Consider the following 23,584-nt stretch of genomic DNA (forward strand, 5'->3'; position numbering starts at 1 on the left):
CAAGAGTGGGTGATACAACTGGTGAATAAAGATTGAGTCTTGAATGCAAGGCTCATTTGTAGATAGGTTGGCCGAGGGGGAGGCACAGAAGCTGTTTGACATGAGAATGACATAGTAGGAGTTGTCAGGAAGAGTAATCTAGATTGGTCAGGGGAAAGCAACGATGGAGTGAGAGGAAACTAATTAGGGGACTCTAGAATAGTCCAGGTGGAGAAAAGAATGGCCAAAAGTAGCAGTGGGTAAGGAATAAAGGGGCTGGAAGCAAGAGAAAATGTGAAAAGTAGAATCTACCAGAGACTGGGTGTTCAATGGGAGAACAGCAGAAATGTTTGCGCATGGCATCTGGTAAATTCTCAAATAATACTGAAGGAAAAAAAACAGTATAGTAATTAAGTGTAGAGGAGGATAGAGGAAGAGAAAAATCATTCTGGTAGGCTCCAAAGCTTCATGGAGAAGCAGAGATTTGAGCTGCATCTTGAAACTGAGCTATGTCCTCAAGAAGCTGATGGCTCTTTTCAGGAGGCTAAGTTTTCAAACAAAAAACAGAGGGTCATGTAGTAGAGTGTATCAACAAACATCCAAATGAACAGTACTGATGTGACTTGATTGTTGGAGGACAACAGCACCAAACCAGGAAGGAAGAAACCAATGCTTTAGTCCAGATCTGCCTCTGAATTGCCATGTGGTTTCAAAAAAGTCATTTCCCTTTTCCTAAGTTAAGATTGTTTCTCTGTAAAGTGAAGGGTTGGACCAAATGACTTGTAAGCAGCCCTTTCACTCTGACTCCTTTAGCCTAATACAATAACTGCAGGGAGCAGTCAACAATAATCAAAACCATCTGGATGTATTTTTAAAGCCTGTTCCAAAGTTTTCTGGTGTAAAGCTTAACATACTGGATGTTCAACTATACTGACTTCATATTTCAGTTAACATTGAAGCCTCAGCTCCCTCTAGGTAAATGCTGAAGACAACGGGCCAAAAGTGAAGACATTCCCTGTAATGAAGCCACCAAATAGACTGATGCCTTTGAAAGCTCAGAGATTTAAAATCATTTGAAAAGAGGAAAGCTATTTTTATTTTATTCTAAGATAAAAGCAAGTTTATTACAATTGTGAGCAGCTTTGAAAAGAACACAGAACTTCTTAAGACACTGTTAAGTGTAGAGCAAGATCTTAATAAATACAAAAACACCAAATTCTTTTGAATTTAAATAATTAAATAAACTTCCTCCCATTTCAACAAGTTCATTAGGCAAAAAAGCTTTAACTGTCTCTGATTTCTCTCTTTTTTCCCTTCATCTGATTTTTGTAGTGTTTTAGAATTCAGCATGTAGCTCTAGCAATAAACTCATTATCTGTGGAAAAATGAATTGATGTTTGTAGCTTTCTTAAATCAATAATATAGTTGGCATTTTTAAAAACAATTAGAAGGTAGTGAATAAAAACATTTCACTTCTGCCATGTGTTGGGCAGAAGGAAAAGTAAAAGCTCTGGCAAGTGACCAAAAGACCCTATACAGTCTTTGGGGACTCCAGATTGGTGCTGTATTTCTTCCCTGGCTCTTCTCTCCCTTTGCGCCTCCTCAGCTTGAGGGCCTCAGAAGGCCGCCCTGCCCTGGGAAACATCTTGTACTCAAGCTCTGAAAAACCAAGGGGAGGTGAGAAACCTACAGTTATAATTTGCTTTATGCAGTACCTGTCCCTAAAAAGAGAGAGTGTGTCAATTGAACTCTATTTTCCAATCACCCAGGGAGTTTGCTATTTAAAGTAACCCTGCAGTAAATCCTTCTATAGAACAAAGAAATCTTTGATAGTGCATATGTCTCCCAATTGATAGGTCTTTATAAGCAAGGATTTCCAGATTTTTTTAATTTTTAATACATATAACATACAAAACAAATCTTCTGTTTTCTTAAAGGGGGACACTAGAGCCCTCCTGATTGAAGCTCTCCAGGTAACATTACTTTGAGGATTAGTTAACAAAAATTAAACTCGACAAATTGGCTCCTTCCAAGGCCATCTGTGTTATTAAACTCAAAAGAAAAAAGAAGAGGGGCCCAAGCCCCAATCCTGGGTACCCAGGAGACATTAGAAACCACTAAGGAGGACATGATAAGGTGGCATTATCTTCTTTAAGGTAACTAGATTTATCTGGATGCTGTAAATTTTCCTGTCACTGGACTCTGACACAGCGGCACTGAGTGCTTGGCAATTGGATTTGACTGGGAAGGGGATCAAGTCAGGGCCTAGGTAAGAATTGACAGGAAGAAGCTCTAAAGATAGGATGGTCCTTCTGAGTAGTCCCACCTGGAGGCAAGGGGGCTGGGCCTTTATTCTATACATTGTCCAGTCATTGGATGAGGGCTGCCCAAAAGAGAAGACATAATCCTGGGTAAGGTAGCAATCTTGGTCAGTGTATTGGTCCATTCTCACACTGCTATAAAGAAATACCCAAGACTGGGTAATTTAAAAAGAAAACAGGTCACTTGGACTCGGGAAGGGGAACATCACACACCGGGGCCTATTATGGGGAGGGGGGAGGGGGGAGGAATGGCACTGGGAGTTATACCTGATGTAAATGACGAGTTGATGGGTGCTGATGAGTTGATGGGTGCAGCACACCAACATGGCACAAGTATACATATGTAATAAACCTGCACATTGTGCACATGTACCCTAGAACTTAAAAGTGTAATAATAAAATAAATAAATAAATAATAAAATAAAAAGAAAACAGGTTTCGTTGGCTCACAGTTCTGCAGGCTGTACAGGGAGCATGGCTAGGGAAGCCTCAGGAAACTTACGATCATGGCAGAAGGCAAAGGGGAAGCAAGCACATTTTCACGTAGCCAGAGCAGGAGGAAGAGAAAGAGAAGAGGTACTACACACTTTTAAACAACCAGATCTCATGATAACTCACTCACTATCATAAGAGCAGCAGCAAAGGGGAAATCTGCCCCATGATCCAATTGCCTCCCACCAGGCCCCACCTCCAACGTTGGGAATTACAATTTGACACGAGATTTAGGTGGACACAGACACAAACCACATCAGTCTGTGAGCATAATTCTAGGACAGCAACTCAGCTGAGAGTTTCAGCCACCCACTCTTTCCTAGCAGTTGGTGAAATTGGTGCCTCCGTACTAAAGAGTGATTTGGGTAGCCCACCACAGTATCCACTACAGAAAGTAACCCAACTCTACTGGGTAGTCACAACACAGGGTCACCATCTGTGCCAAGGGACCCAGTTTGAAAGTTAGAATGAAGCAGTAAGAGATACTAGCTTGATCCTAACCAGAGAGCAACCAGGAACTGGTTTAGGGCAGCGGTGTCTCCTAAGGGGTAGAGACACAGGGATCAGGATCTGGTGATTGAGAAGAGAAGGCAGGAACTAAGAGAAGCCCTACTCCTAGATGGATTCTGGGGAGACCAAGCAAGCTGCAGGATAAGAAATCAAGACAAAAACAAACACCAGCATAGCATGTGGGGAGGCACTGCAGGTGCACTCCTGCCCTCCAAATATTAATATTATTGGGTCCAGTTTAGACCATGCACAATCCTTGCCAGAGTCATCACCAATCACAAGATCCCAGCACTAGGGTGAATGACTTAATTCCAGCCCTAAGGAGTACAGATTGCTTCGATTTCAACTTTAACCCACAACTAGAAGGGTTGGAGACCTGCAGATGGGATTAATGAGTAGATGGAGGCTCCAAGCTGATGAAGCGAATGCAGCCTTTGTAATCCAATTGAAGCATTTGTTTCAACATCTGTGGCAAAGGCACTCGGGCAAGGGGCCACCTGTGTTGCATCATCAATTTATTTAAAAACAAAAGTTCTAAACTGCAAAAAAGACTGTGAAAATATAATAAATTTAAGTAGCTGCATAGTTCCACGGCCATATTTTTCCACAGCCATCTCACCTTTCAAGAGAGAACTCTCCACCCTGCAAGTTTAACCTCATATTTGCCCAGTAACCCTAATTCTTTACCACCCATCTGAGGTGCATAGTTGTGGTGTGTCACCCTCTTTTGCTGAGACGGAAAGGGCTCTGTCCTTCCTTTATTTTCTTTGCTTTATGCATAGCTTTCATTCCTCTTTTGACCCTGGAGAGCAGAGCCGCTGAACTGTCCTTGCCTTAGGCATTTTTGCCCTCAGTTCTCCTTGGCTTCTGCTCTGTATCAAATGATACTGACTAGACCTTTCCACAATAGTTCACAAAACTACCGGAATACAAGTACGCCTAACTTCAAAAAAAAATGAAGGAAAGGAAAGAAAGGAGAGAAGAAGGGAGAAAGGAAGGAGCAGGAAGAAAGGTAAGCAAGCAGGCAGTCAATACGTCAAAATAAAACTTTATATTTTCCATTTGTCTCTCTAGTACAGAGGGTTAAGTTGGTCATATTTCTTCATTTAAGTAACATTATCACTAGTCCATTCAAAGTCCCTCTCTGTTTTTAATTATTTATTTTATCTCCTTCTCCCACTTCTGTTCCTCTCAACTTGCCTTAGATAACAATCCTAGCATATGTTCATGTGCAGGAGGAGGTTAATGTCTAGTGTTTGGTGTACATATATTTTAATTCTGCAAACAGTATATTATATCTCAGTAATTTCTTGTTTCTCTCAGTCCCATGATTTGAAGATCCACCCATGCTACTCTGTGTGCCTTTAGACTCTCACTTCTACATGCTCTCCTATTCAGTTAGGTGTGCACTGTCCAAATTTTATCTACTCCCTCACCTAGTAATGGACACCCAGGTTGCCTCCAATCCCCTGATGCCACAATGCTGTGAAGAAAACGTTTGTAAAAGATTCCTTTAAGTATCAGTTTGAGAATTTTTCTCAATGTATGTATATAGGAGTGGAATTGCAGGGTTATTAAGATCATTGTTCACATTGCTAAAAGTTTCTGGCATCATGGAAAGAATCATAGATGCATCCATTAGAGAGTGGGGCACCTTCAAAGGGAGTACATTCAAACAGTTATTAACAAATCATAAACTTTATTAATAAATTCTGGAGACAGACACTTGAATGTTTAGGAACTGCTACCAATCAACAACGAATCAGAAATGAAGATGTGACATTTCTGAAATAAAAAATATAAGTCAGTAGGGAAAATGGTTTTAGATTCACAGGACCCCCATTGTCTGTGTTGCCTCATGGGAACACATCTGTTGTGAAAAGCACAGTGCACCTGCCTAACCCCACCTCTCTCCCCATTCCCTGGCCCCCAGGACTCTTTCTTGACCCAACCACATCAACAAAGTCACCTGCTGTTCACTTGGTGTCTCTTTTTAGAGGAGGCTCTAGTTTCACTCTCCCCACTGCTGCCCTTCCTGCTCTGCAGCATCAACATCAACTCTGCAAAATTTCAGCTTGCACCAGGGCTGCTTCTGTAGCCACTGGAGACTGCCATTGCATGATCTACAGCTTCTTGCACTTCTGTCTGACCTTTGCTCCTCATCCCTCCTCCCTACATCAATCAAAAGCTCAGGCAACCTCCCTGGTCAAATCTGAACCAAACTGCCCCTCTGGGAGTCACACCATGCCCCCATTTGGAGGAGGAGGCTGCCTGCTGAGAGACTCCAGCTTCTGGGCTCCATGTGCGTGAATAAACAGCTCTGAAGGGTTCTGTTGAAGCTTTTATGTAAACACTCTCCAAAATATGTTCCACACTGCATTATCCCCAGCAATAAAGATGCTGGAATCAGAATTTGGCTGTCAGTTTTATTGATGCTGCAAGGGGTACAGTGGAATACAGCTTTCTCTTCTGGAAATTTATTGGTTTGGCAGTGCAGAGAGCAATAAAACTGTGTTTTTAATCAGGAAGCCAAGCGAACATGATTCCAGAAGAAATATAGGAAGCAAATATGCCATCAAAAGAAGATTTCTCCCCACACTGTCCCTGTTCTTCTAGGATCCTCTGTTAAATAAGTTTAGGTGTTAAACAATGTCCTTGGTGAGAATGTCTTTGGGAATAGAATCAGAGACCAAAGTTGTATTACTTTCTCTAGGTTATATCATTTCTAAGAGATTATTGAGTGAAAACATTTTTCTGAAATGAAATTTCTGAAATTCCTCTCCATTAGCACCTAGGGAGGTATGGCTGGTAAACTGCTTTGCGGAAGAAATAGAATGTGACATGCTTCCTCTCAGGAGAAGCAAGGTTGCAATGCCTGTCCCTCCACCTTGCTCACCAAGATACTGGATTAAGAATGAGCCGGGCGCGGTGGCTCAAGCCTGTAATCCCAGCACTTTGGGAGGCCGAGACGGGCGGATCACAAGGTCAGGAGATCAAGACCATCCTGGTTAACACGGTGAAACCCCGTCTCTACTAAAAATACAAAAAAATTAGCGGGCGTGGTAGCGGGCGCCTGTAGTCCCAGCTACTCGGGAGGCTGAGGCAGGAGAATGGCGTGAACCCAGGAGGCGGAGCTTGCAGTGAGCCTAGAACGCGCCACTGCACTCCAGCCTGGGTGACAGAGCAAAGACTCCGTCTCAAAAACAAAAAAAAAGAATGACATGCTTTGGCCAGTATTGCACAGGGAAAGGATGTCTGGAGTCATTCTGCCTGGTTGTAACCTTGTTCAGGTTACTTAATCTCTTTGTGATCCAATTTCTTCTGCTATGTAAAGGAAATACCTCACACCATTGTTGGAGTGAGTAAAATAAGGTCACAAATGGGTGTGTATAACTCACACCGCAGCTTAGAACTGTAGCAAGTCCCTTCTGGGACTGTAAGAAATCTGACTTTCATCTGCCCATCATGGAGGTGTTCTTTCTTAGCAGCTTAAAGCAGTCTCTGCTGCATAGACATGTTAAAAACAAGACAGCATCTCTCACCTTTGTTCTCATATTCCTGATACTCACATACTCACTTCCCACCTGAAATATCCTTGCCCACTCCCTTCCTCTCTGCCAGTCCTTGGGCCAAAACATTAAACCATTGTAGATGCTCAATAAGTGTTGGCTGCATGTTCATCCCTGCCTTGCAGTTGTTTTCTCCTGAGTTATCTTAACCTCCAGTTCCTTTAGCATTCACACATCATCCTATACTGGTTTTGCATTTCTGAGTGTCACTCTTTTCTCAAATCTTAAGTACAGCATAGCTTTTATTTCAATTTCAATAATATTTAGTTGTTCCTGTGGGTATAAGTGAATGCCTGAAGGAAATGATCTCATAGATATTCCCCCCCAAATGACATGAGATGCCCATGTGGGTTAACCATAGGATCAAAGTTGTCTGTTTGGGATAACATTGAAATAGGCTACCTGGGAAAGATAGTAGAGATCAAGATGGGAGCATGTTCTTAATGAATCTCCTGTTCTCCTGCCTGCATAATTTCCAATTGTATTTTCATCATTCATTTCTCCACTCTGCTCAACATAGTTGTTGTCCATTTTCCCAACCAAGTCTATAGGATCACTCTACAACTGTTTAACTATATATTTGGTACCAAGCCCTGTTCTTTACATGGATTATCCAGATTAATCATCACAATGACCCTGTGAAGCAGGAATTATTAGTGCAATTTTACAGACAAAGAAACTGAGCTGGAGGGCTTAAATAACATGCTTAGAATCACATAGCCAGGTAGTGGGACAGCGAAGATTTGAGCCCAGGTGTGTCTGATCTCAACATTCATGATCTTAACCACAAAATTATACACTCTTTGATAAAAACCAAGAATAGTCATGGCACATCTCTTCATTGATTTAAGTCAGAATCCTCAGCCTGAATCCAGTTCTCGGTAACTCTGAAGTCTCTGTCTCTCATACAAATACATACACACTTTATTCATGAACTTAAAAGGCAACCTATCATAAATCTTAAACTCTTGGATTTCCTTTTTTCTTTCCTAGATCACTTGCCTACCTCCCTGTCAAAGTGATCCCATCTCAAGCTTTCAGAGGACTTAATGAGGTCGTAAAAATGTAAGTAAGTTACTGCATATCAAAAGACATTCGTAATTGGAATAATGAATTTTTTCTAAGAGAAAACACATTTGAAAGGGGATAATTTTTCTAGGAAAGAAATTGTGTTTAGGATACTCGCATATTTTTATCTTTGTAATACAAATAATAACCAGAGACCTTTGAAGAAAAGGTATGATTTTTAAGAGTCATTAAAATCCAGATAATTAACCTTGCTTCAAAGAACTGAATGCATTTTGTAAGTGATGATATATCTTTTAAGGAGAAAAAAAGATAGATTCCAATCATAAAAATTCTCCTGCTGCTGCAGCAGCTATTCCCTTGTGTCACATTTTTAGATAACACCCACATAGGAAAAAATTGTGTTGGAAGTTTATTGTGCATCAGAAGATAATCTTTATATCTAAAATATAAGTATATAACAAAAACACAGTATTTATAACTATATTGATGAAAGGTATTTATCAAAAGTGTAAAGTACTCGGATAATGCAATATGATTTCATGTTTGTCAGACATAACTTCGATCATTTGTCCCTGGGTTTCAGCTTCCAGGACCAAAGTTCCCATACTTGGAGAGAGAATGTTCTCAAGGGCCCAGTATTCCAGCATCTTTCTTAATATTAGCCTGAGTCAAAGGACTTCATGGCCACTGAGTTCCCACAGTGCATCTCTAATCTTAACAATCCACTGGACTTTGGAAGCAGATTTGCCTCTCTAAAGAAGATGCTACAGCATTTAAAATAATGCCTCAAAAATTACTGCATATTATAGGAAATTCACTGCCGGTTACACACTTGTCAGTTTACTTGAGCCTAACCCACGCTCTTCTGCTCTCAAGTTGGAATGTTGAGTTTTGATAACCTTTAATGCATTAAGACCTCCTACTGAGAAAAGCAGCTACAGTTAAATAAGCAAACCAATAGGTGGGAATAAGATGAATCAGCCCAAGAACAATCCATTCTTGTGTTGTTCAGAAAAGACATTAGCTACCTTAGGCTCTGCTTTTCTGTGGGCTAATGCTCTCATCAGTCTGAAGTCTTCAGAGAGCCTTAACCTTAGAAATAAGCAAATGTACAGTTTGTGAATTTGAGACTTTTTTTTTCAGCTGGCAGGAAATGGTAGCTTATGTTGGGATTTTAGGGTAACACTGACATTACCTGCATGCTTGCGAATCATATATGACAAAACTGGTTCCTTTATTTTTGTGTTGTTTTCAAAAAATTCAATTATTCATTACTCCATTCACTTATTCATTCATTCATTTGTACTCTTAACTCTGTGCCAAGCAACATAAAGCCCCCAGGGATTCAGAAGTGAATAGAATATACTCCTTGTCCTCAATTTGCTCACAAGTGAGAAAAACAGTCAAGGAAGTAGATAATTATAATTCAGGACGGATACCACGTGCAGGAGTTGACCACCTTGCAATAGCCTCAGCACGAGATTTTGGGAAACCAAGGGTTAAGAGTTATGAAACAATTCAACCCATATTAAAGCCTCACTAGAGTGACAGAATTGGGACCCAGAGATCCATATCCTAGTCTTGAACCTTAATATAAATACTATTTGACTCTCCTCTCAGGGCCTTAATTTCCAGAGCTGTAAAACAAGGGAATCTGACTAGATTTTCTCAACGGTCCTATGCAGTTCTAACAACCTGTGACTCTGAGCCAGAGATAAATAAGAGAAAAACCTGTCACATAAACAGGGGTTACTAAAACTTGCATTTCAACTACACCTGGGTTGTAGGTGCCCATCAGTGCTTCTAAATCATACAGTATTAGCACTGTATGATTTGGGGACAACTTGCACATCCTTGTTCTTTTCAGGGGGACACAGTGGAGTCCCCAGTTGTTGGGTCACACACACACATCTCATTATCATGCAGACACGGTCATTTCTTTCATGTTTCTTTCTCTTTTTTCCCCCTCTCTCTTCCCTAGTGAAATCTCTCAGATTGATTCCCTGGAAAGGATAGAAGCTAATGCCTTTGACAACCTCCTCAATTTGTCTGAAATGTAAGCATCAGCTAATAGACAGTTTACTGCTGTACACTATTACCCTCGCTGGCTGGAGCCCACTTGGTATTTGTATTCAAGCATCCACTGCTAGGAATCCAAGAGGAAAAGACTACAGCAATTACTAGGTCTGGGCAGGCAATAATTTTTCTCACGGCAGTGGCCTGTAGGTTGCTATGGTGACAACTGCTTCTCCCTGGGAGCTGTATAAATTCTGAAACATCACAACACAAAGATAGAAATTAAAATTGACATTGTGAAGTCCTGCCAAGTAGCTCTTGCCTATGGAGGGTATGGAGTACTTGGGATAGTGGGAAAATGTGGAAAAGAGCTTAGAGATCATAAATTGGTTTTTGGCACATTCACTCATTCAGTAAATGTTTCTTGAATACCTACAGTGTAAAAGCTCTCTAATAGGCATGTGTGTGTTGAGTTTGTTGGGTTTTGTTGTTGTTATTGTGATGTTTTGGAATTAACTCTTAGAAACAGAACACTTGCCAAAGTATCATTTGCCTAAAATATCACAAAAAGGATGGGAAAAGGCTGGTTTAATTCAGTTTTCAAGTGATGAATCTGTGGCCTAAAGAGGTTAGCTTACTTGCCTGACCACGCAGCAAGTTAGCGCCAGAGCTGGAATTAGAAATCAATTCATGTGACTTCTAAACCAGGCCCCCTACTGCTGCTTTGTGTGGTCCAAACCTGAGCTTCCAGAAGAGCACTCAAACTTCACCTACTTTGGAGTTTCAAAAGTAAGGGAAGGGGAAAAGTATTAGCATCAAACATTTTTTGAGCTCTTGTGCTTGGCATTTGTTCTATGTTGTGTCATTTAATCCTGACAGCTACCATGCAGAGTCGGGGTAATTATCCCTTTTGTCCAGTGGAAGGAATGGAGGCTTGGAAAGGCACAGAAACTTGACCAATGTGACACTTTAGACCAGGGGTATCTAATCTTTTGGCTTCCCTGGGCCACAGTGGAAGAATAATTGTTTTGGGCCACACATAAAATACACTTACACTAACAATAGCTGATGAGTTTTTTAAAAACTCATAATGTTTTAAGAAAGTTTACAAACTTCTGGGTCACATTCAAAGTCATCCTGGGCCACATGTGGTACGCAGGCTGTGAGTTCAACAAGCTTGCTTTAGACCATGGCAATACTGGGATTCAATCCCAGACTGTCTTTCTTCAAAGCTCCTGCATTTTCCATTATACCACAAGGTCCCCCTATAAATGATCCAATGAGTAATTACCTAAAGAGAATAATTAATAGGTAAGTACATGAGCAACTACCGTGTGTCCAATACAGGGCCAAATGCTATTGGAATACAGAGATAAAATATAAATGTCAACCACGAGATGACAGTGTAGCCAGGGAAGTAAGACTACTCACCAGTTACGGAGAAATCCAAAATAATGAGTAAGTGCAAAAGACATAGTCTGGACTTAGCTGAGAAGCAGAATCACATGTGGGGCTCATTACAATTGCAGAATGACAGTCCTATCTCAGACCTGGAAAGCTGCAGTTTTAACAGACTTCCCAGGTAATGCTAAAACACAGCTTATATTGAGAACCACCAGGGCAGCTAATGATAAATAAAGCTTCCCATGATGCAAAGCCGCATTCATCAACAGAAAGAAATATAAAGCACTCTCAGGGAAAGTTTATGGATTCCCAAAGAAGGCCCTAAAACTAGCATGCTAGCTCCATGAAGGCTCTTTTTGCTTCATTCACAGCTGTATTCCTAGCATGTAGAATAATGCTTGCCACATGTAAGTGCCCAATAAATGTTTGTTGAATGAATGACTGGGCTAAGGTCAGGCCCCAAAATTCTTTTATTAAATTTATTTTATTTATTTATTTATTTATTTTAGTTACAGGGGTCTCACTCTGTTGCCCAGATTGGCCTCAAATTCCTGGGCTCAAGTGATCCTCCCACCTCCTTCCCAAGTAGCAGGGACTACAGATGCATGCCACCACACCCAGCCCAAAAGATCTTAGAGATAAAAGTCCCTTCCATCCCACCCACATAAGGCCGTATATGGCCTATGATTGCTTGACTCAGTTGTTACAGAAATAAATACAACAAAATATCACTCACATCTGGAGAATCAAAAGGGCTGAGAAGATGGAAATAGGCACAAGTGATGGGTAACTGTAGTGTGGTGGAACAAACACTAAACTGACAGTCAGAAAAATTGGGTCACGTCCAAGTTCTGCTAATTCTCAGCTGTGTGACTAAAGACAAATCATTCAACTTCCTAATTTCAGCAACTATTATAACTATCGTTAACACTGGTTGAGGCCTTACTGTGAACCAGACACATATATTTATTCCTCAAAAACAACACTATGAGGAAACCAAGGCACAGAGAACTTTAAGTGATATATCTAAGGTCATATGATCAGTAAAATCAGAATGAAAAACCAAGTTGACTCCAGACCCCATGCTCCTAATCAGTACACTACATTTTCTCTATAGAACAAGGTAATTATTATTCCCTCAGGTGGCTGTCACCTGCATTAAGGAAGCCAAAGGCATTTACTGGCCTTTTATTGAATACAAAGTAGACAGGACTTAGCAATGGTGACTACTTTTTATAGGGTAACAGTAATTAGGGGAATGGGGGAGTTGGGCGGGGAGGGCAATAACACCACAGTGGTGTATGGCTGTACCTTTATACTTTGCAAAGCCCTGCCTCTTGTTACCTCTACCTATTTTATTACTTAAAACCTACTAACCTGTGAGGCAGGAAGACTATATAATACTATTACACCAATTTTATAGAAGAGACACTAGCTCAGGGAAGTTAGGAGGCTGGGCATCAACACACAGCAAATTATCTTCAGGATGAATATAAAATCCCCCAAATTCAAGCCTCTGGCCTTTGCCCTGTGCCATTCCACAGACTGGTGCCCCTCAGTATAACTGCTCATGTGATTGCCAGCCAATATGAAGAGGACCAGTTTGCTTACAAGGGAGAGTAGGTAATTTGCTCATCTCTCCTGAGAGAGGAATCTCTCATCACCCTCAGTGTGCGGGGTCCACAGTGGGGCAGAATCTACTTGGCCAGGAGCCCTGGGTGTCAGTGCTGTCTGTGGTGGGGGAGCGGGGGAGGGTGCAGAGACAGACTCCCTGCTCTGATCCTCATACCGGCCTCTTTAGAAGCTTGAGAGCAGTGCTTCCTGGAAATAGTGACTGGCTCTCACCAAGCCATTTCCATCCCTAGAGTCGCTAGGGGTCCTCCCAAGCATATGAAGGTCACCGGCTTTTGCTGATGCCATTTTCAGCCAGCAACTTCTGGTGACCACAATCTCACCCATTCCAAACAATACATATCTATTAAACAGCTGCTTTTTTTCCCCTCTCTCTTTACAGACTGATCCAGAACACCAAAAATCTGAGATACATTGAGCCCGGAGCATTTATAAATCTTCCCCGATTACAATACTTGTGAGAAATTTTCCTTTTTAAGCAACTGGGGAGGGGAAGATGGGCATCTGATGAAAATCAAAACAAGGAAAAGGTTGGAAAGATTTTGTTTAACCATATACATGGCACTATTTGCATGTTCCTCTTCAGCCTTCTGATTGAAATTTAATTGGCATTTCTTGTCAGCCACCGTGCTGGGTGCTTTTGTATACATGTAAGTGGTTCCCAATATTTTATCTGTCCTAAACACCTGGGAAGAACATCACCCCTTTGCAGTGATTTTCAAGGTTGACAGTGGGTATGGGAGATGGAGGTCATAACACTTTAAAGAGAGTAAATCAGAATCTCTGAGGTGAATAGAGAATAGGTGAAGGTGAGAGTGGCAATTCTGATTTGACTCTCATCACTGTTTGAGAATTACTGATCTCCTGCATCTCATGTTTTTTCATTTGTTCATTAAATGAAAACTTTTTAAGTATTGCCTTAAAGTAGACACTATGCCATACAAAGTAAATCATTATTTTCCACTTCCCATTAACTCTGTCAGTTAGCATTAGAAATTGAGTACCACTGTAGCCTTCCACAATCATTGCCTTGCCAGCAATACCAAAATTTCTGAAATCTATGAATTTATCACTATGGATTTTCTCACATATCAAGTCATCCCTATACATAAAGAAAAATGTAAGCCTCCCTAAAACAGACATCCTCTCTTTCTTCTTTAAATTTCATAAACTCCTCAGAGAATGTAAAGTCCACCTCCCATCACTGCCCAAAAAAAGGAAAACCGAGAGAAGGGACATCTCTCTGGTATTTCATGTCATCAGTCTTGCTCTGGGGCCTTCTACAAGAGCTGCTACTGGAACTGGCATAGCTCCTTTGTTAACTCTAACGTTGAACAATTCCAAACTCAGGCGTTCTGCTTTTCCAAACCTACAGGGTGTCTATAGGGCATATAAGCATATAGTAGCATCAACTACTTTGAAAGAACATAAGGAAATCCCAGAACCAAATTTGACCACTGCGGCCCTTATTATTTAAGAATAATTGTATTTATTAAATAGTATTTTCACCCAAAACTGTGATATTCACCCAACTCAAGTACACATTGTAGTCTAATCCCACACTGCTATCCCCAGCTATAGACACAGCAGAGATCCAGTGTGACCTGGGCTTTTGGATAAGGAGGACAACCAGAGAGAGCCAGAAGAGAAACCTGGCTTTGTTTCATTGTCACCAGGGTGACAAGCAGTTCCCATTAGTTGTCCAGAGTCCAAGACCGGTGAATCTACAACTCGGTGGAAATCCAGATGCCCAGACTCTGAAGGAGCCCCATTCTCGTAATAAAATATTCTTCAATTTTACCTATCACTTAAGCCTCTCTCCTCTTTGGAGGTTAAATAAAAGGTGGGAGGAAAAGAAGAGTCTTGAATAGCTCCAAACACCAAAATAAATTTTAGTGATTTCAATGAGATGCAAAGAAGAACTTCCTGAATTGCAAGGTAGCTAAATAAGGGAAGATTTTTTATAATGAGCAATATGGATTTATCATAAAAGATTAATCTTCTTGAAGTATTTGAATTAAAATCTGCTCCAAAATTTAAGGATGCTTTCTAGAACTATCAAGAGCATGTAATAAACTAATTACTAAAAGAAAATGGAACACAATACAGTAGGAAAATGTGATTGATTTAATAAGAAAAGACAGGCTAGAAATATAAATGAAAAAGACCTTTAAATTTGGCCCCAGTCCCCAAATCTCTAAATAGGAGTCATTAGAGCATCTTCTCCTGTAGCATCAGGGACTTCTGAATTCCAACAATCCTTCTCAGCTAAAAGTAGTCCTGATAACACCAAACTCAGTATTTTTAAATTTAATGTGAAAGTCGTATTTGCAAAATGCTTTTGTACTCCCTTTTTATCTTTATGTCTTACTAACAATCACTTTTACCCACTCTCTGCCCACACCACTACCCTGTCCCTAATCACAGGAGCATCTGTAACACGGGCATCAGAAAGTTTCCAGATGTTACGAAGATCTTGTCCTCTGAATTAAATTTCATTCTGTAAGTACCAGGCTGATTGCTATGCATAACAGTTTCCTATTTGCTGCTAAAATTTGGAAAGTAAATATTTCTTATTTCTTTTCTCAAGGGAAATTTGTGATAACTTACACATAACCACCATACCAGGAAATGCTTTTCAAGGGATGAATAATGAATCTGTAACACTGTGAGTAAACTCCCAGATTCATGTTCTGCCGTACAGCCTCCTGCTATTCTCACTACTAGGTTGGGGTGAGCTTTTTCTCATGTTTTACCACATTCCTCACTCACTGGTGACATTCTTCTTGACCTAAAATGCTAAGGGTGAAGGGAGTTGTGTAAGATCACAGCTGGGTCATATGTTCACATGACAAGCAACCAACCAATTCAGTTTAAAGTTAACCTAGGCCCCAAGGATTTTTAGTGACTGAGTCTCAAACTTATGAAATTGTTCACTGCATTAATGAAGAATGCTCTAAGGCTGGGAAGACACAGTCTAGAGAGGTGTGGCTTTCCTGGCTAAAAAATAGCACAGAAATTTCAAGATTTCAACAGGGAAGAGTTTGGAAGGATATTCTCCAAGTAGGAAAAGTAGTTTATCAATGGACCTTGCTCTGTCTCTCATTTTCGCCTTCCTCTTGGGTCCCTCCCACTTTGCTTCTGAAGCAACACTATCTATACCCATTCTCTCTATCCCTTAATACTTAAAAATAATGTGTTTTTATTTGACAGTTACTCTTCAGGTTACCAGGCTATCCTTTCATGGTGTTTCCTAAGGCCTCACTATTCAAAGTATGAACCATCATCTTCAGCATCTTCTGAGAACTGGTATATTAGTCCGTTCTCACATTGCTATAAAGAACTACCTGAGACTGGATAATTTATAAAGAAAAGAGCTTTTAATTGGCTCACAATTCTGCAGACTTTGCAGGAAGCATTATTCTGGCATCTGCTCAGCTTCTGGGGAGGTCTCAGGAAACTTACAATCCTGATGGAAGGTGACGGGTGAGCCAGCACCTCACATGGCCAGGAGCAGTAGGAAGAGAGAGAGCAGGGAGGTGTCACACACTTTTAAACAACCAGATCTCATGAGCACTCTATCACAAGAACAGCACTAGGGGGATGGTGCTAAACCATTCATGAGAAACCACCCCCATGATCCAGTCACCTCCCACCAGGCCCCACCTCCAACATTGGGGATTATAATTTGCAATAAGATTTTGTGGAAACATAGATCTAAACTGTATCCTCTAGTTAGAAATGGCTCACCACAGACCTACTAACTCAGAATATGCATTTTACAAGATCCCAAGTGATTCACATGTACATTGAAGTTTGAGGAGCACTACACTAAGGTAACTCAACCCATGTTCTTCACAGGATACTTGCCAGACTTCCTTCCCTCTGGAATCCCTGCCATACATCTTCACATGGGAGCTTTCCACTGCCCTACCATCCAGAAGCAGCATCCTGGGCACCATATTTTATTTTATTTTATTTTACTTTATTTTATTTTATTTTTGAGACTGAATCTCATTCTGTCACCAGGCTGGAGTGCAGTGGTGCAATCTCAGCTCACTGCAACCTCCACCTCCTGGGTTCAAGTGATCCTCCTGCCTCAGCTTCCCGAGTAGCTGGGACTACAGGCATATGCCACCACACCTGGCTAATTTTTGTGTTTTCAGTAGAGATAGAGTTTCACCATGTTGGTCAGGATGGTCTCGATCTCTTAACCTCATGATCTGCCCACCTTGGCATCCCAAGGTGCTGGGAATACAGGCGTGAGCCACCACACCTGGCCTCATTTCTTTATACCTAAAGCCCAACGACCCTTATTTAATTCTGCTCCTAAAATCCATATCCCTCTCACTCTTTCTGCTTTGGTTACAGCCCATGGCAAAATTGTGATGAGGCAATAAAGGAGCTCACCCTTAAAGAAAAAAGAGAGAACATGGATTGGAATGACTCTGAAATGAAGAGATAGATGTGAAGCAAAAGAAGAGACCATCTCAGAGGACTCTCTTTTATATCACTGGATTCTAAAAATTGGTATCCTTGGTACACTGCCTTTGTATAGTACTTTTACTTTGTGTAGGTGTAATTTTACATGTATAGTTGTCATGTTACAAAGCTGTGACTATGTAGCTTCATCTCAGATTACTGCAATCAAAAGAATACAGAGCAGCAACCACAAATAATTTCAAAAATAACCCATACTCTTTATTTGCAACTCTTGAACACTGGGAAGGAGACTCTATTGATCCTAGAAATATTTCTCAACAGTCTCTCCACTCCTGCCACTTCCCTCATACACCACAGCTCTGCCTGCTGCTTATAAAGTGTTTTCAACTCACCACTGGATCTGGAACTACTCATTCATCATGTCCCCCACCAAAAACAAGGTATTCACCAAATAAACTCCAAATGAGGTGCTATCACATGCCTTAGGATTTGGGGTCTCCCCATGTCTATATCAAGAATACAAAATACATAGGATTAGATTTATGTCCTCAAGAAGTTCATAATCTCAATGAGGGGAAAGACATAAAATAATAAAAGGATAATACAAGATAGTAGATATTCACTATCAGAGTGTGTGGTACCTAGAAATAAGATCTTAGAGAAGTCCTCTTGGGCTGGGGAAGTCAGAAGAGGCTTTATAGTGGAGCTATTAGACTTGAATCAGACCTATGGAATCAGTAACATTTATATGGGTAAGTGTGATAATAGCATCTAATATTTATGTAGCCCTTATTAAATACCTGTACTGTTTTTAAGTACTTTTTAAGTCTCATAGCAATCTTATGAGGTAGGAACTATCAACCCTACTTTTAGATGAGGAGACCAAGGCACCAAGAGGTTAAGTATCTCTATCTCAGGCCAAGATGTGGTCCCAGGCAGTCTGGCTCCAGAATCATGTTCTTAACATTTATGTGGTACCACATACAGAGAAAGGCAGAGTAAGGAATCCAAGTGAAGAGATAGTAGGAGTAAAAGCATGGCAGGAGGAGAACAGGGTGAAGCTACTACTTGGGAGTAAACATGCTATTTAAGGAACGGAAAGTGAGTTTAGATAACTGGCTGAGATGGAGAGGACATTGAATTGCAGAGACCCTTAAGTGCCAGAACAAGGAGGCAGGCTTGGAGGTAACTCTGGAAAAAGTAACAAAATAATCTACTCAATAGAGTAGACTTTATTCAAAGATCACAAATATCCACAACTCCCTTCTATTTTGATCTAAATCTAAAAATAATCAGAGACCAACAGGTACTCCTCCCAGGTAAATGTACAATGATGGGAGTGGAGTGAAGTAGGAATGAAAGGGCAGAAGACATGGAGGAGGGTGAAGAAGAAAATCAATGTTGGAATAACCCATAGGTAACTATGAGCTCACAAGACTGGGACACCCCACCAGACTCAAGGAGTAACCAAATATTCCTTCTCACACATCATACTTCAGTATGTGCACAGAGACAGAGAGCTTCATGGTTTTCTTTATGACAGGGACATTAACTTATGTTGCTCATGATTTTAAGAAAAAGAGTTCATGCCAGTAGGGTGTAATTTCCCCCACTCTGAAGTTAATAAAGATTAAGGCTCTGTCTCTCCCAGAGAGCCTGTGGGACATTGTGGTTCCATCCCCCTTCTCATTCTTGGCCCTTCATCTGGAAGGGGAGTGATGAGTCTTCTGCCTGGCACTTGTTCTCGCTGAATGGGCCCCTCTGTAAGCAAAGGATCATGTGGAGCACCCTGCTGGAAAAAGGGTATTGCACTTAAAGAGGAAAGCCTTATTTTCTCAGTTATAAAGTTCAACTCTCTAATTAGAAAATAATGAAAGCAAGCCTTCTTCTTTCATTATTAGTGGTATTTGAGATTTTGCCTTTTGTAGAACCTGTCTTGCCCTCCCCCGACCCAAATCTTTACCAACTGTGAGCTCATTTAATGAAAACAAAACACTTCACTTGATGCTGGAGAAACTCAGTGGGGCTAATGCTAAAACTATGCATTACGCTCTTATGTCCCTTTATAGCCACTTTGGTTGTTTATTAAATCTCCTCAAGAGGCCACCTTGAAATGTCCCTCCTTCCCAAATAAGCAGAATTTAGCTGCACTACCTTTAAAATATTCTAGGTGATTGGTCATACCAGTCTCAAAAAAAAGAGACAATCTTGATTCACATCTCAACTCCACAAAGAAATGGAAAGGTCACGGCAATTAATTTTCTAAGACCCTACAGAGAAGTGATGTCTGGAAAGGCATGACAATTCCAGGCTGTACCCATGACAAGCCACAGTAGAGAGACTGCCGGGTCTCTCTACTGTGTTGAAACAGGGAGGTTGGGCTTCAGTCCTGGCTCTGTGTCTAACCACCCAAGCAGCCTTAGTCAGGTCATCCCACTTTGACATACCTCTGTCTCTGTCTATTCAAAGGGATTACTGCCTCCCGTGAATCAAATCACTTTGCGTCAACTACACAATCATCACAATTACAATTAATCACAGTTAAAAGCTCACACTTAGCAACCTGGAGCAGGCCAGTTGTTTTAGACCATCTTAAAAACATCACATCTCATCATCTCCTTTTAAATGTTTTTTTTTTTTTTTGAAATTTTTAACTGACAAATTGAGGCACTTTCCATTTGTCTTTTCATTGACAGATGGAAAGAACAGTATGATGAACACCCCATACACCTTATGTAGATTCATCAACTATTAGCAGCTTGCCGCACCCACTCCATCTCTGTGTATGTGAGTATATACCACACACTGCCCTTTTGCCAAGCCATCCAAAAGAAGTTTATACACATCATGGCATTTCATCCCTAAATACTTGAGCATGTATCTCTCTAAAACATGGACATTCTACATAACTACAACGCCATCACACCTAAGAAAATAAACATGAATAATATTATCTAACCTACAGTCCATATTCAAATGAAAATGTCTTTTATAGATTTTCTTAGAACTAAGAATCCAATCAAAGTTTATGCATTGCATTTTTGCTGTTACTTCCCTTTGTACGCCCAACCTCACCTCCCACATCTTCCCCCATATCTCAAACTGTCCAGCTTCCTTCCTCTGTTCCGTATGACATAGGATACTTTGAGGAACCCAAGACAGTTGTCTGGATTCAGCTGACTATATTGCCATGACTAGATTCGGGTCAAATATTTCTACAGGAACACTGCAAAGGGGGTGCTGTGCCTCTCGCACTACATCAAACCAGGATGTCACACTGTCACACTACTTGGCTGCTCGCTTAAGGCAGCGACTGCCAGATCTCTATTGTAAGAGCACATTTTCCTCTGTCATTAACAAGTAAACTATGGTGGTACACTGTGAGTTTGTGTGACTATTCAGTTGGCCAACAACTTTTCATCCAATGGTTTCAGCCTCCATTGATTACACGGTTGTTACAAGGGGAGTTAAACAAAATGGTAGTTTTTTACATGCTATCATTCTTCTACATGTATTAGCCAACACCTTTATGTAAAGAAGATGCTTACTTTTTTCCCCCTTTTCCCTGTTCTCTCTTAGTCTGTCTCTTTTTGAGTATCACTATAGAATGTGAATTTTTCAAAAAATTTATTCAACATATTGGAATCCTTTATTGCTATCATTCTTTCTGATGCCTGTCACCCTTTTTATTATTACATATAGTAAAGACATATAAGTTGACATGAACATGGCTGAGATAGAAGGAAACATGAAAACTCAGTGCTGCTGAGAGGCAGGAGGCACAGCAATCCAGGGACAGGGATCCCTTGCTATAGAGACTGTGAGGCCCCAGAAGTGGGGGGACCCTGATGCATAACTAGGGTTACAGCAGCACATAGTAACCAGGTCACAGGTACCCATCTAACCACTGCCAGCACATCCACTAGAGAAGTGTCTTCATACATGAGGAATTATTCAGCTATAAAAGGACTTCAGCAAAGTTCCACACAGGGAAGAAAGTGGTGAATTTAGGATTTCCTTTCTTTAGAATGCTGTTTGTATAGTCATTTGAAAAAAAAATGTACTTACAAATATACCACCATATTTTCTAAAAGATATCTTCTAAAACAGCATGCTTTGCCTTTTAGCAATGGGGCCACTTTTTTGAGACCCTGAGTATCTGTAAACATAAATTAAGTTTTCTTCTTCAAAATCATCCAGAAACCAGGTGATCCAAAACGAAACTATAGAATAATTTCTAATACTGTTAATATTAGAACCCCAGAAATGCTTTTAGAGTCCCAGGAATACTTGGGGTTCATCATAAAGCAGCATTCAGAATTAGAGTATCATCTGTGATTAATATCTAAAGCCCAAATCTTATTTTGAACAAAAAGGTGCCATTCTGTCTGATTCACAATTACTGACATTTGAGTAGAGAACCTAGACAATGCTTTAAAGTTAGGTACAGCTATTGTAATAGAGGAGAAGTTGGGGGAGGTGAAAATCTCCATTTTTGTGCCTGTAACAAAATCATCAAAGTAAAGCAAAGGAAGCCTTCCTCATTTAATTCTGACACCATGATGTTTTATAAAAAAGTTATCTGAAGTGACTCTCCAGATGTTTTTTTAAGGGCATTAAAAGCATTGTGCAAGCCTGACAGCATGAGGTCTCCCACTCACATTTGTAATTTCTCCAGAGTAAGGAAGCTTCTCTTTTAATCAAAACAAGGCAGCACATTCTATTGTGTGTGACTGGTAAGAAAAGAGACAAGAGCAACTGGAACAGTGGGCCACATTGTTTAGAAAGTTGAGACAAGCAGGACTGAGGCTATTCAGAAAAAAAAAAAAAAAAAAAAAGACATGGAAAATGTCTAAAGCCAAAAAAGTCCACGATGCTAGTAGAGACCAAAGGTATCTGAGAGCCTTCAGCATGTGAGTACATTTGGGGAAGTCCAGGCCACTGACCTGACTTGCTCTGCCCAGGAAGAGAAAGACCCCCTACCTCAGTGGAGAAGGATGATAGTTCAATTAAACAAGATGCCTGTATTTGACAGAAATCCTGTCCAGAGCATGGAAAGGGAGATCCTTTCCCTCTGTTCTGGTCAGAAGACTGGAGGCTACTGCAAAATATAATAATAATAATAGGACCAACACATTAAGCATTTATTGTATTCCAGAACCTACTTAGAAATGTTAAACACATATTTACATTTTTAGTCCTTACAATAGCTTTATGAGGTTGATACTATTATTATATTTTCAGATTAGGAAATCAAGGTACAGAGACGGTAAGTAACTTGCCCAAAGTAATTCAGATTGTAAGCAGCAGAGCTGGGATTCAAGCAGTTGGGTTCAGTGCCTGCAGACTTAACCACAAGGGTACACTTACAGCAATGACATTGTGAGTCTAACAGAAAAGCATAAAATCCTAACATGTATCAAAACAAGGATCAGGGCAGCATGCAGCTGTGATGAGTAATGGGCTCATGGGCATCTAGACAACTATTAGCAGCTTTGGTGAAAACAAAGCAAGGGCTATTTTTTCTTCATCTACTACACATGTAGTGCCACCACTTAGAAGGTAGAGAAAGCAATTCAGGAACTAGACTCTGGATACAATTCTAAGCCAACGACCATCTGATTTGCCCCATGGAAGTGATAAGAACAGTATCATCCTATGATATACCCTAGGGCAAGGGTTCTCAAACTGGCATATGATGGCTCACTGGGAGGGCTTGTTATAAAAGTGCATATTTTTTGGATGCCACTATTAGTTTCTGATTTAGTAGGTCTGAGTCTGCATTTTTGACAAGCAACTCCCGGTGATTCTAATTCAGTGGATGGAGGAGAAAGTTTTGACAAATACTGGGCAAGCGTCTAAGACATCAAACTTAAGGAAGTTCAGAAAAAAGGGTGTGATTCCTTTATCTAAAAGAGACTGCTATAAAGGAATGCAGCCCCTAAAATGGCAGGAGACTGCCAAAGAATAATATCCTAAGTGTAAAATAAAAAAGAATTCCGGTGAAACTGAGCTTCTAAGGAGGCAACAAGGTTGTGTATAATTATGCAAGACAACAAGCATCAACCCTGTCCCTATGTTCTCAGATTCCACAATATAGAAGGGGAAGAAAGCTACCGAAAGTGGCATCCAGTAATCCAATATGGGAGAGCTAATATGTGAAGCTGATTGGCTCTGCCTCCATTGCTT

At 40.6% G+C, this 23,584-nt stretch overlaps 1 protein-coding gene across 1 annotated transcript in view; it reads left to right on the forward strand.

The window, feature by feature from the left end:
- The window catches only part of LHCGR (luteinizing hormone/choriogonadotropin receptor), a 63,004-nt gene that overhangs the window by 10,258 nt on the left and 29,162 nt on the right, over nucleotides 1-23,584 (forward strand). Inside the window, exons 2-6 of the mRNA XM_005575920.5 lie at nucleotides 7,865-7,936; nucleotides 9,882-9,956; nucleotides 13,335-13,409; nucleotides 15,380-15,454; nucleotides 15,543-15,620. Coding sequence (XP_005575977.3) covers nucleotides 7,865-7,936; nucleotides 9,882-9,956; nucleotides 13,335-13,409; nucleotides 15,380-15,454; nucleotides 15,543-15,620 — 375 coding nt within the window. The remainder of the gene's footprint in view (nucleotides 1-7,864; nucleotides 7,937-9,881; nucleotides 9,957-13,334; nucleotides 13,410-15,379; nucleotides 15,455-15,542; nucleotides 15,621-23,584) is intronic.

This window comes from Macaca fascicularis, chromosome 13 (assembly GCF_037993035.2).
Source record: "Macaca fascicularis isolate 582-1 chromosome 13, T2T-MFA8v1.1".
In the NCBI taxonomy this organism is placed as follows: Eukaryota; Metazoa; Chordata; class Mammalia; order Primates; family Cercopithecidae; genus Macaca; species Macaca fascicularis.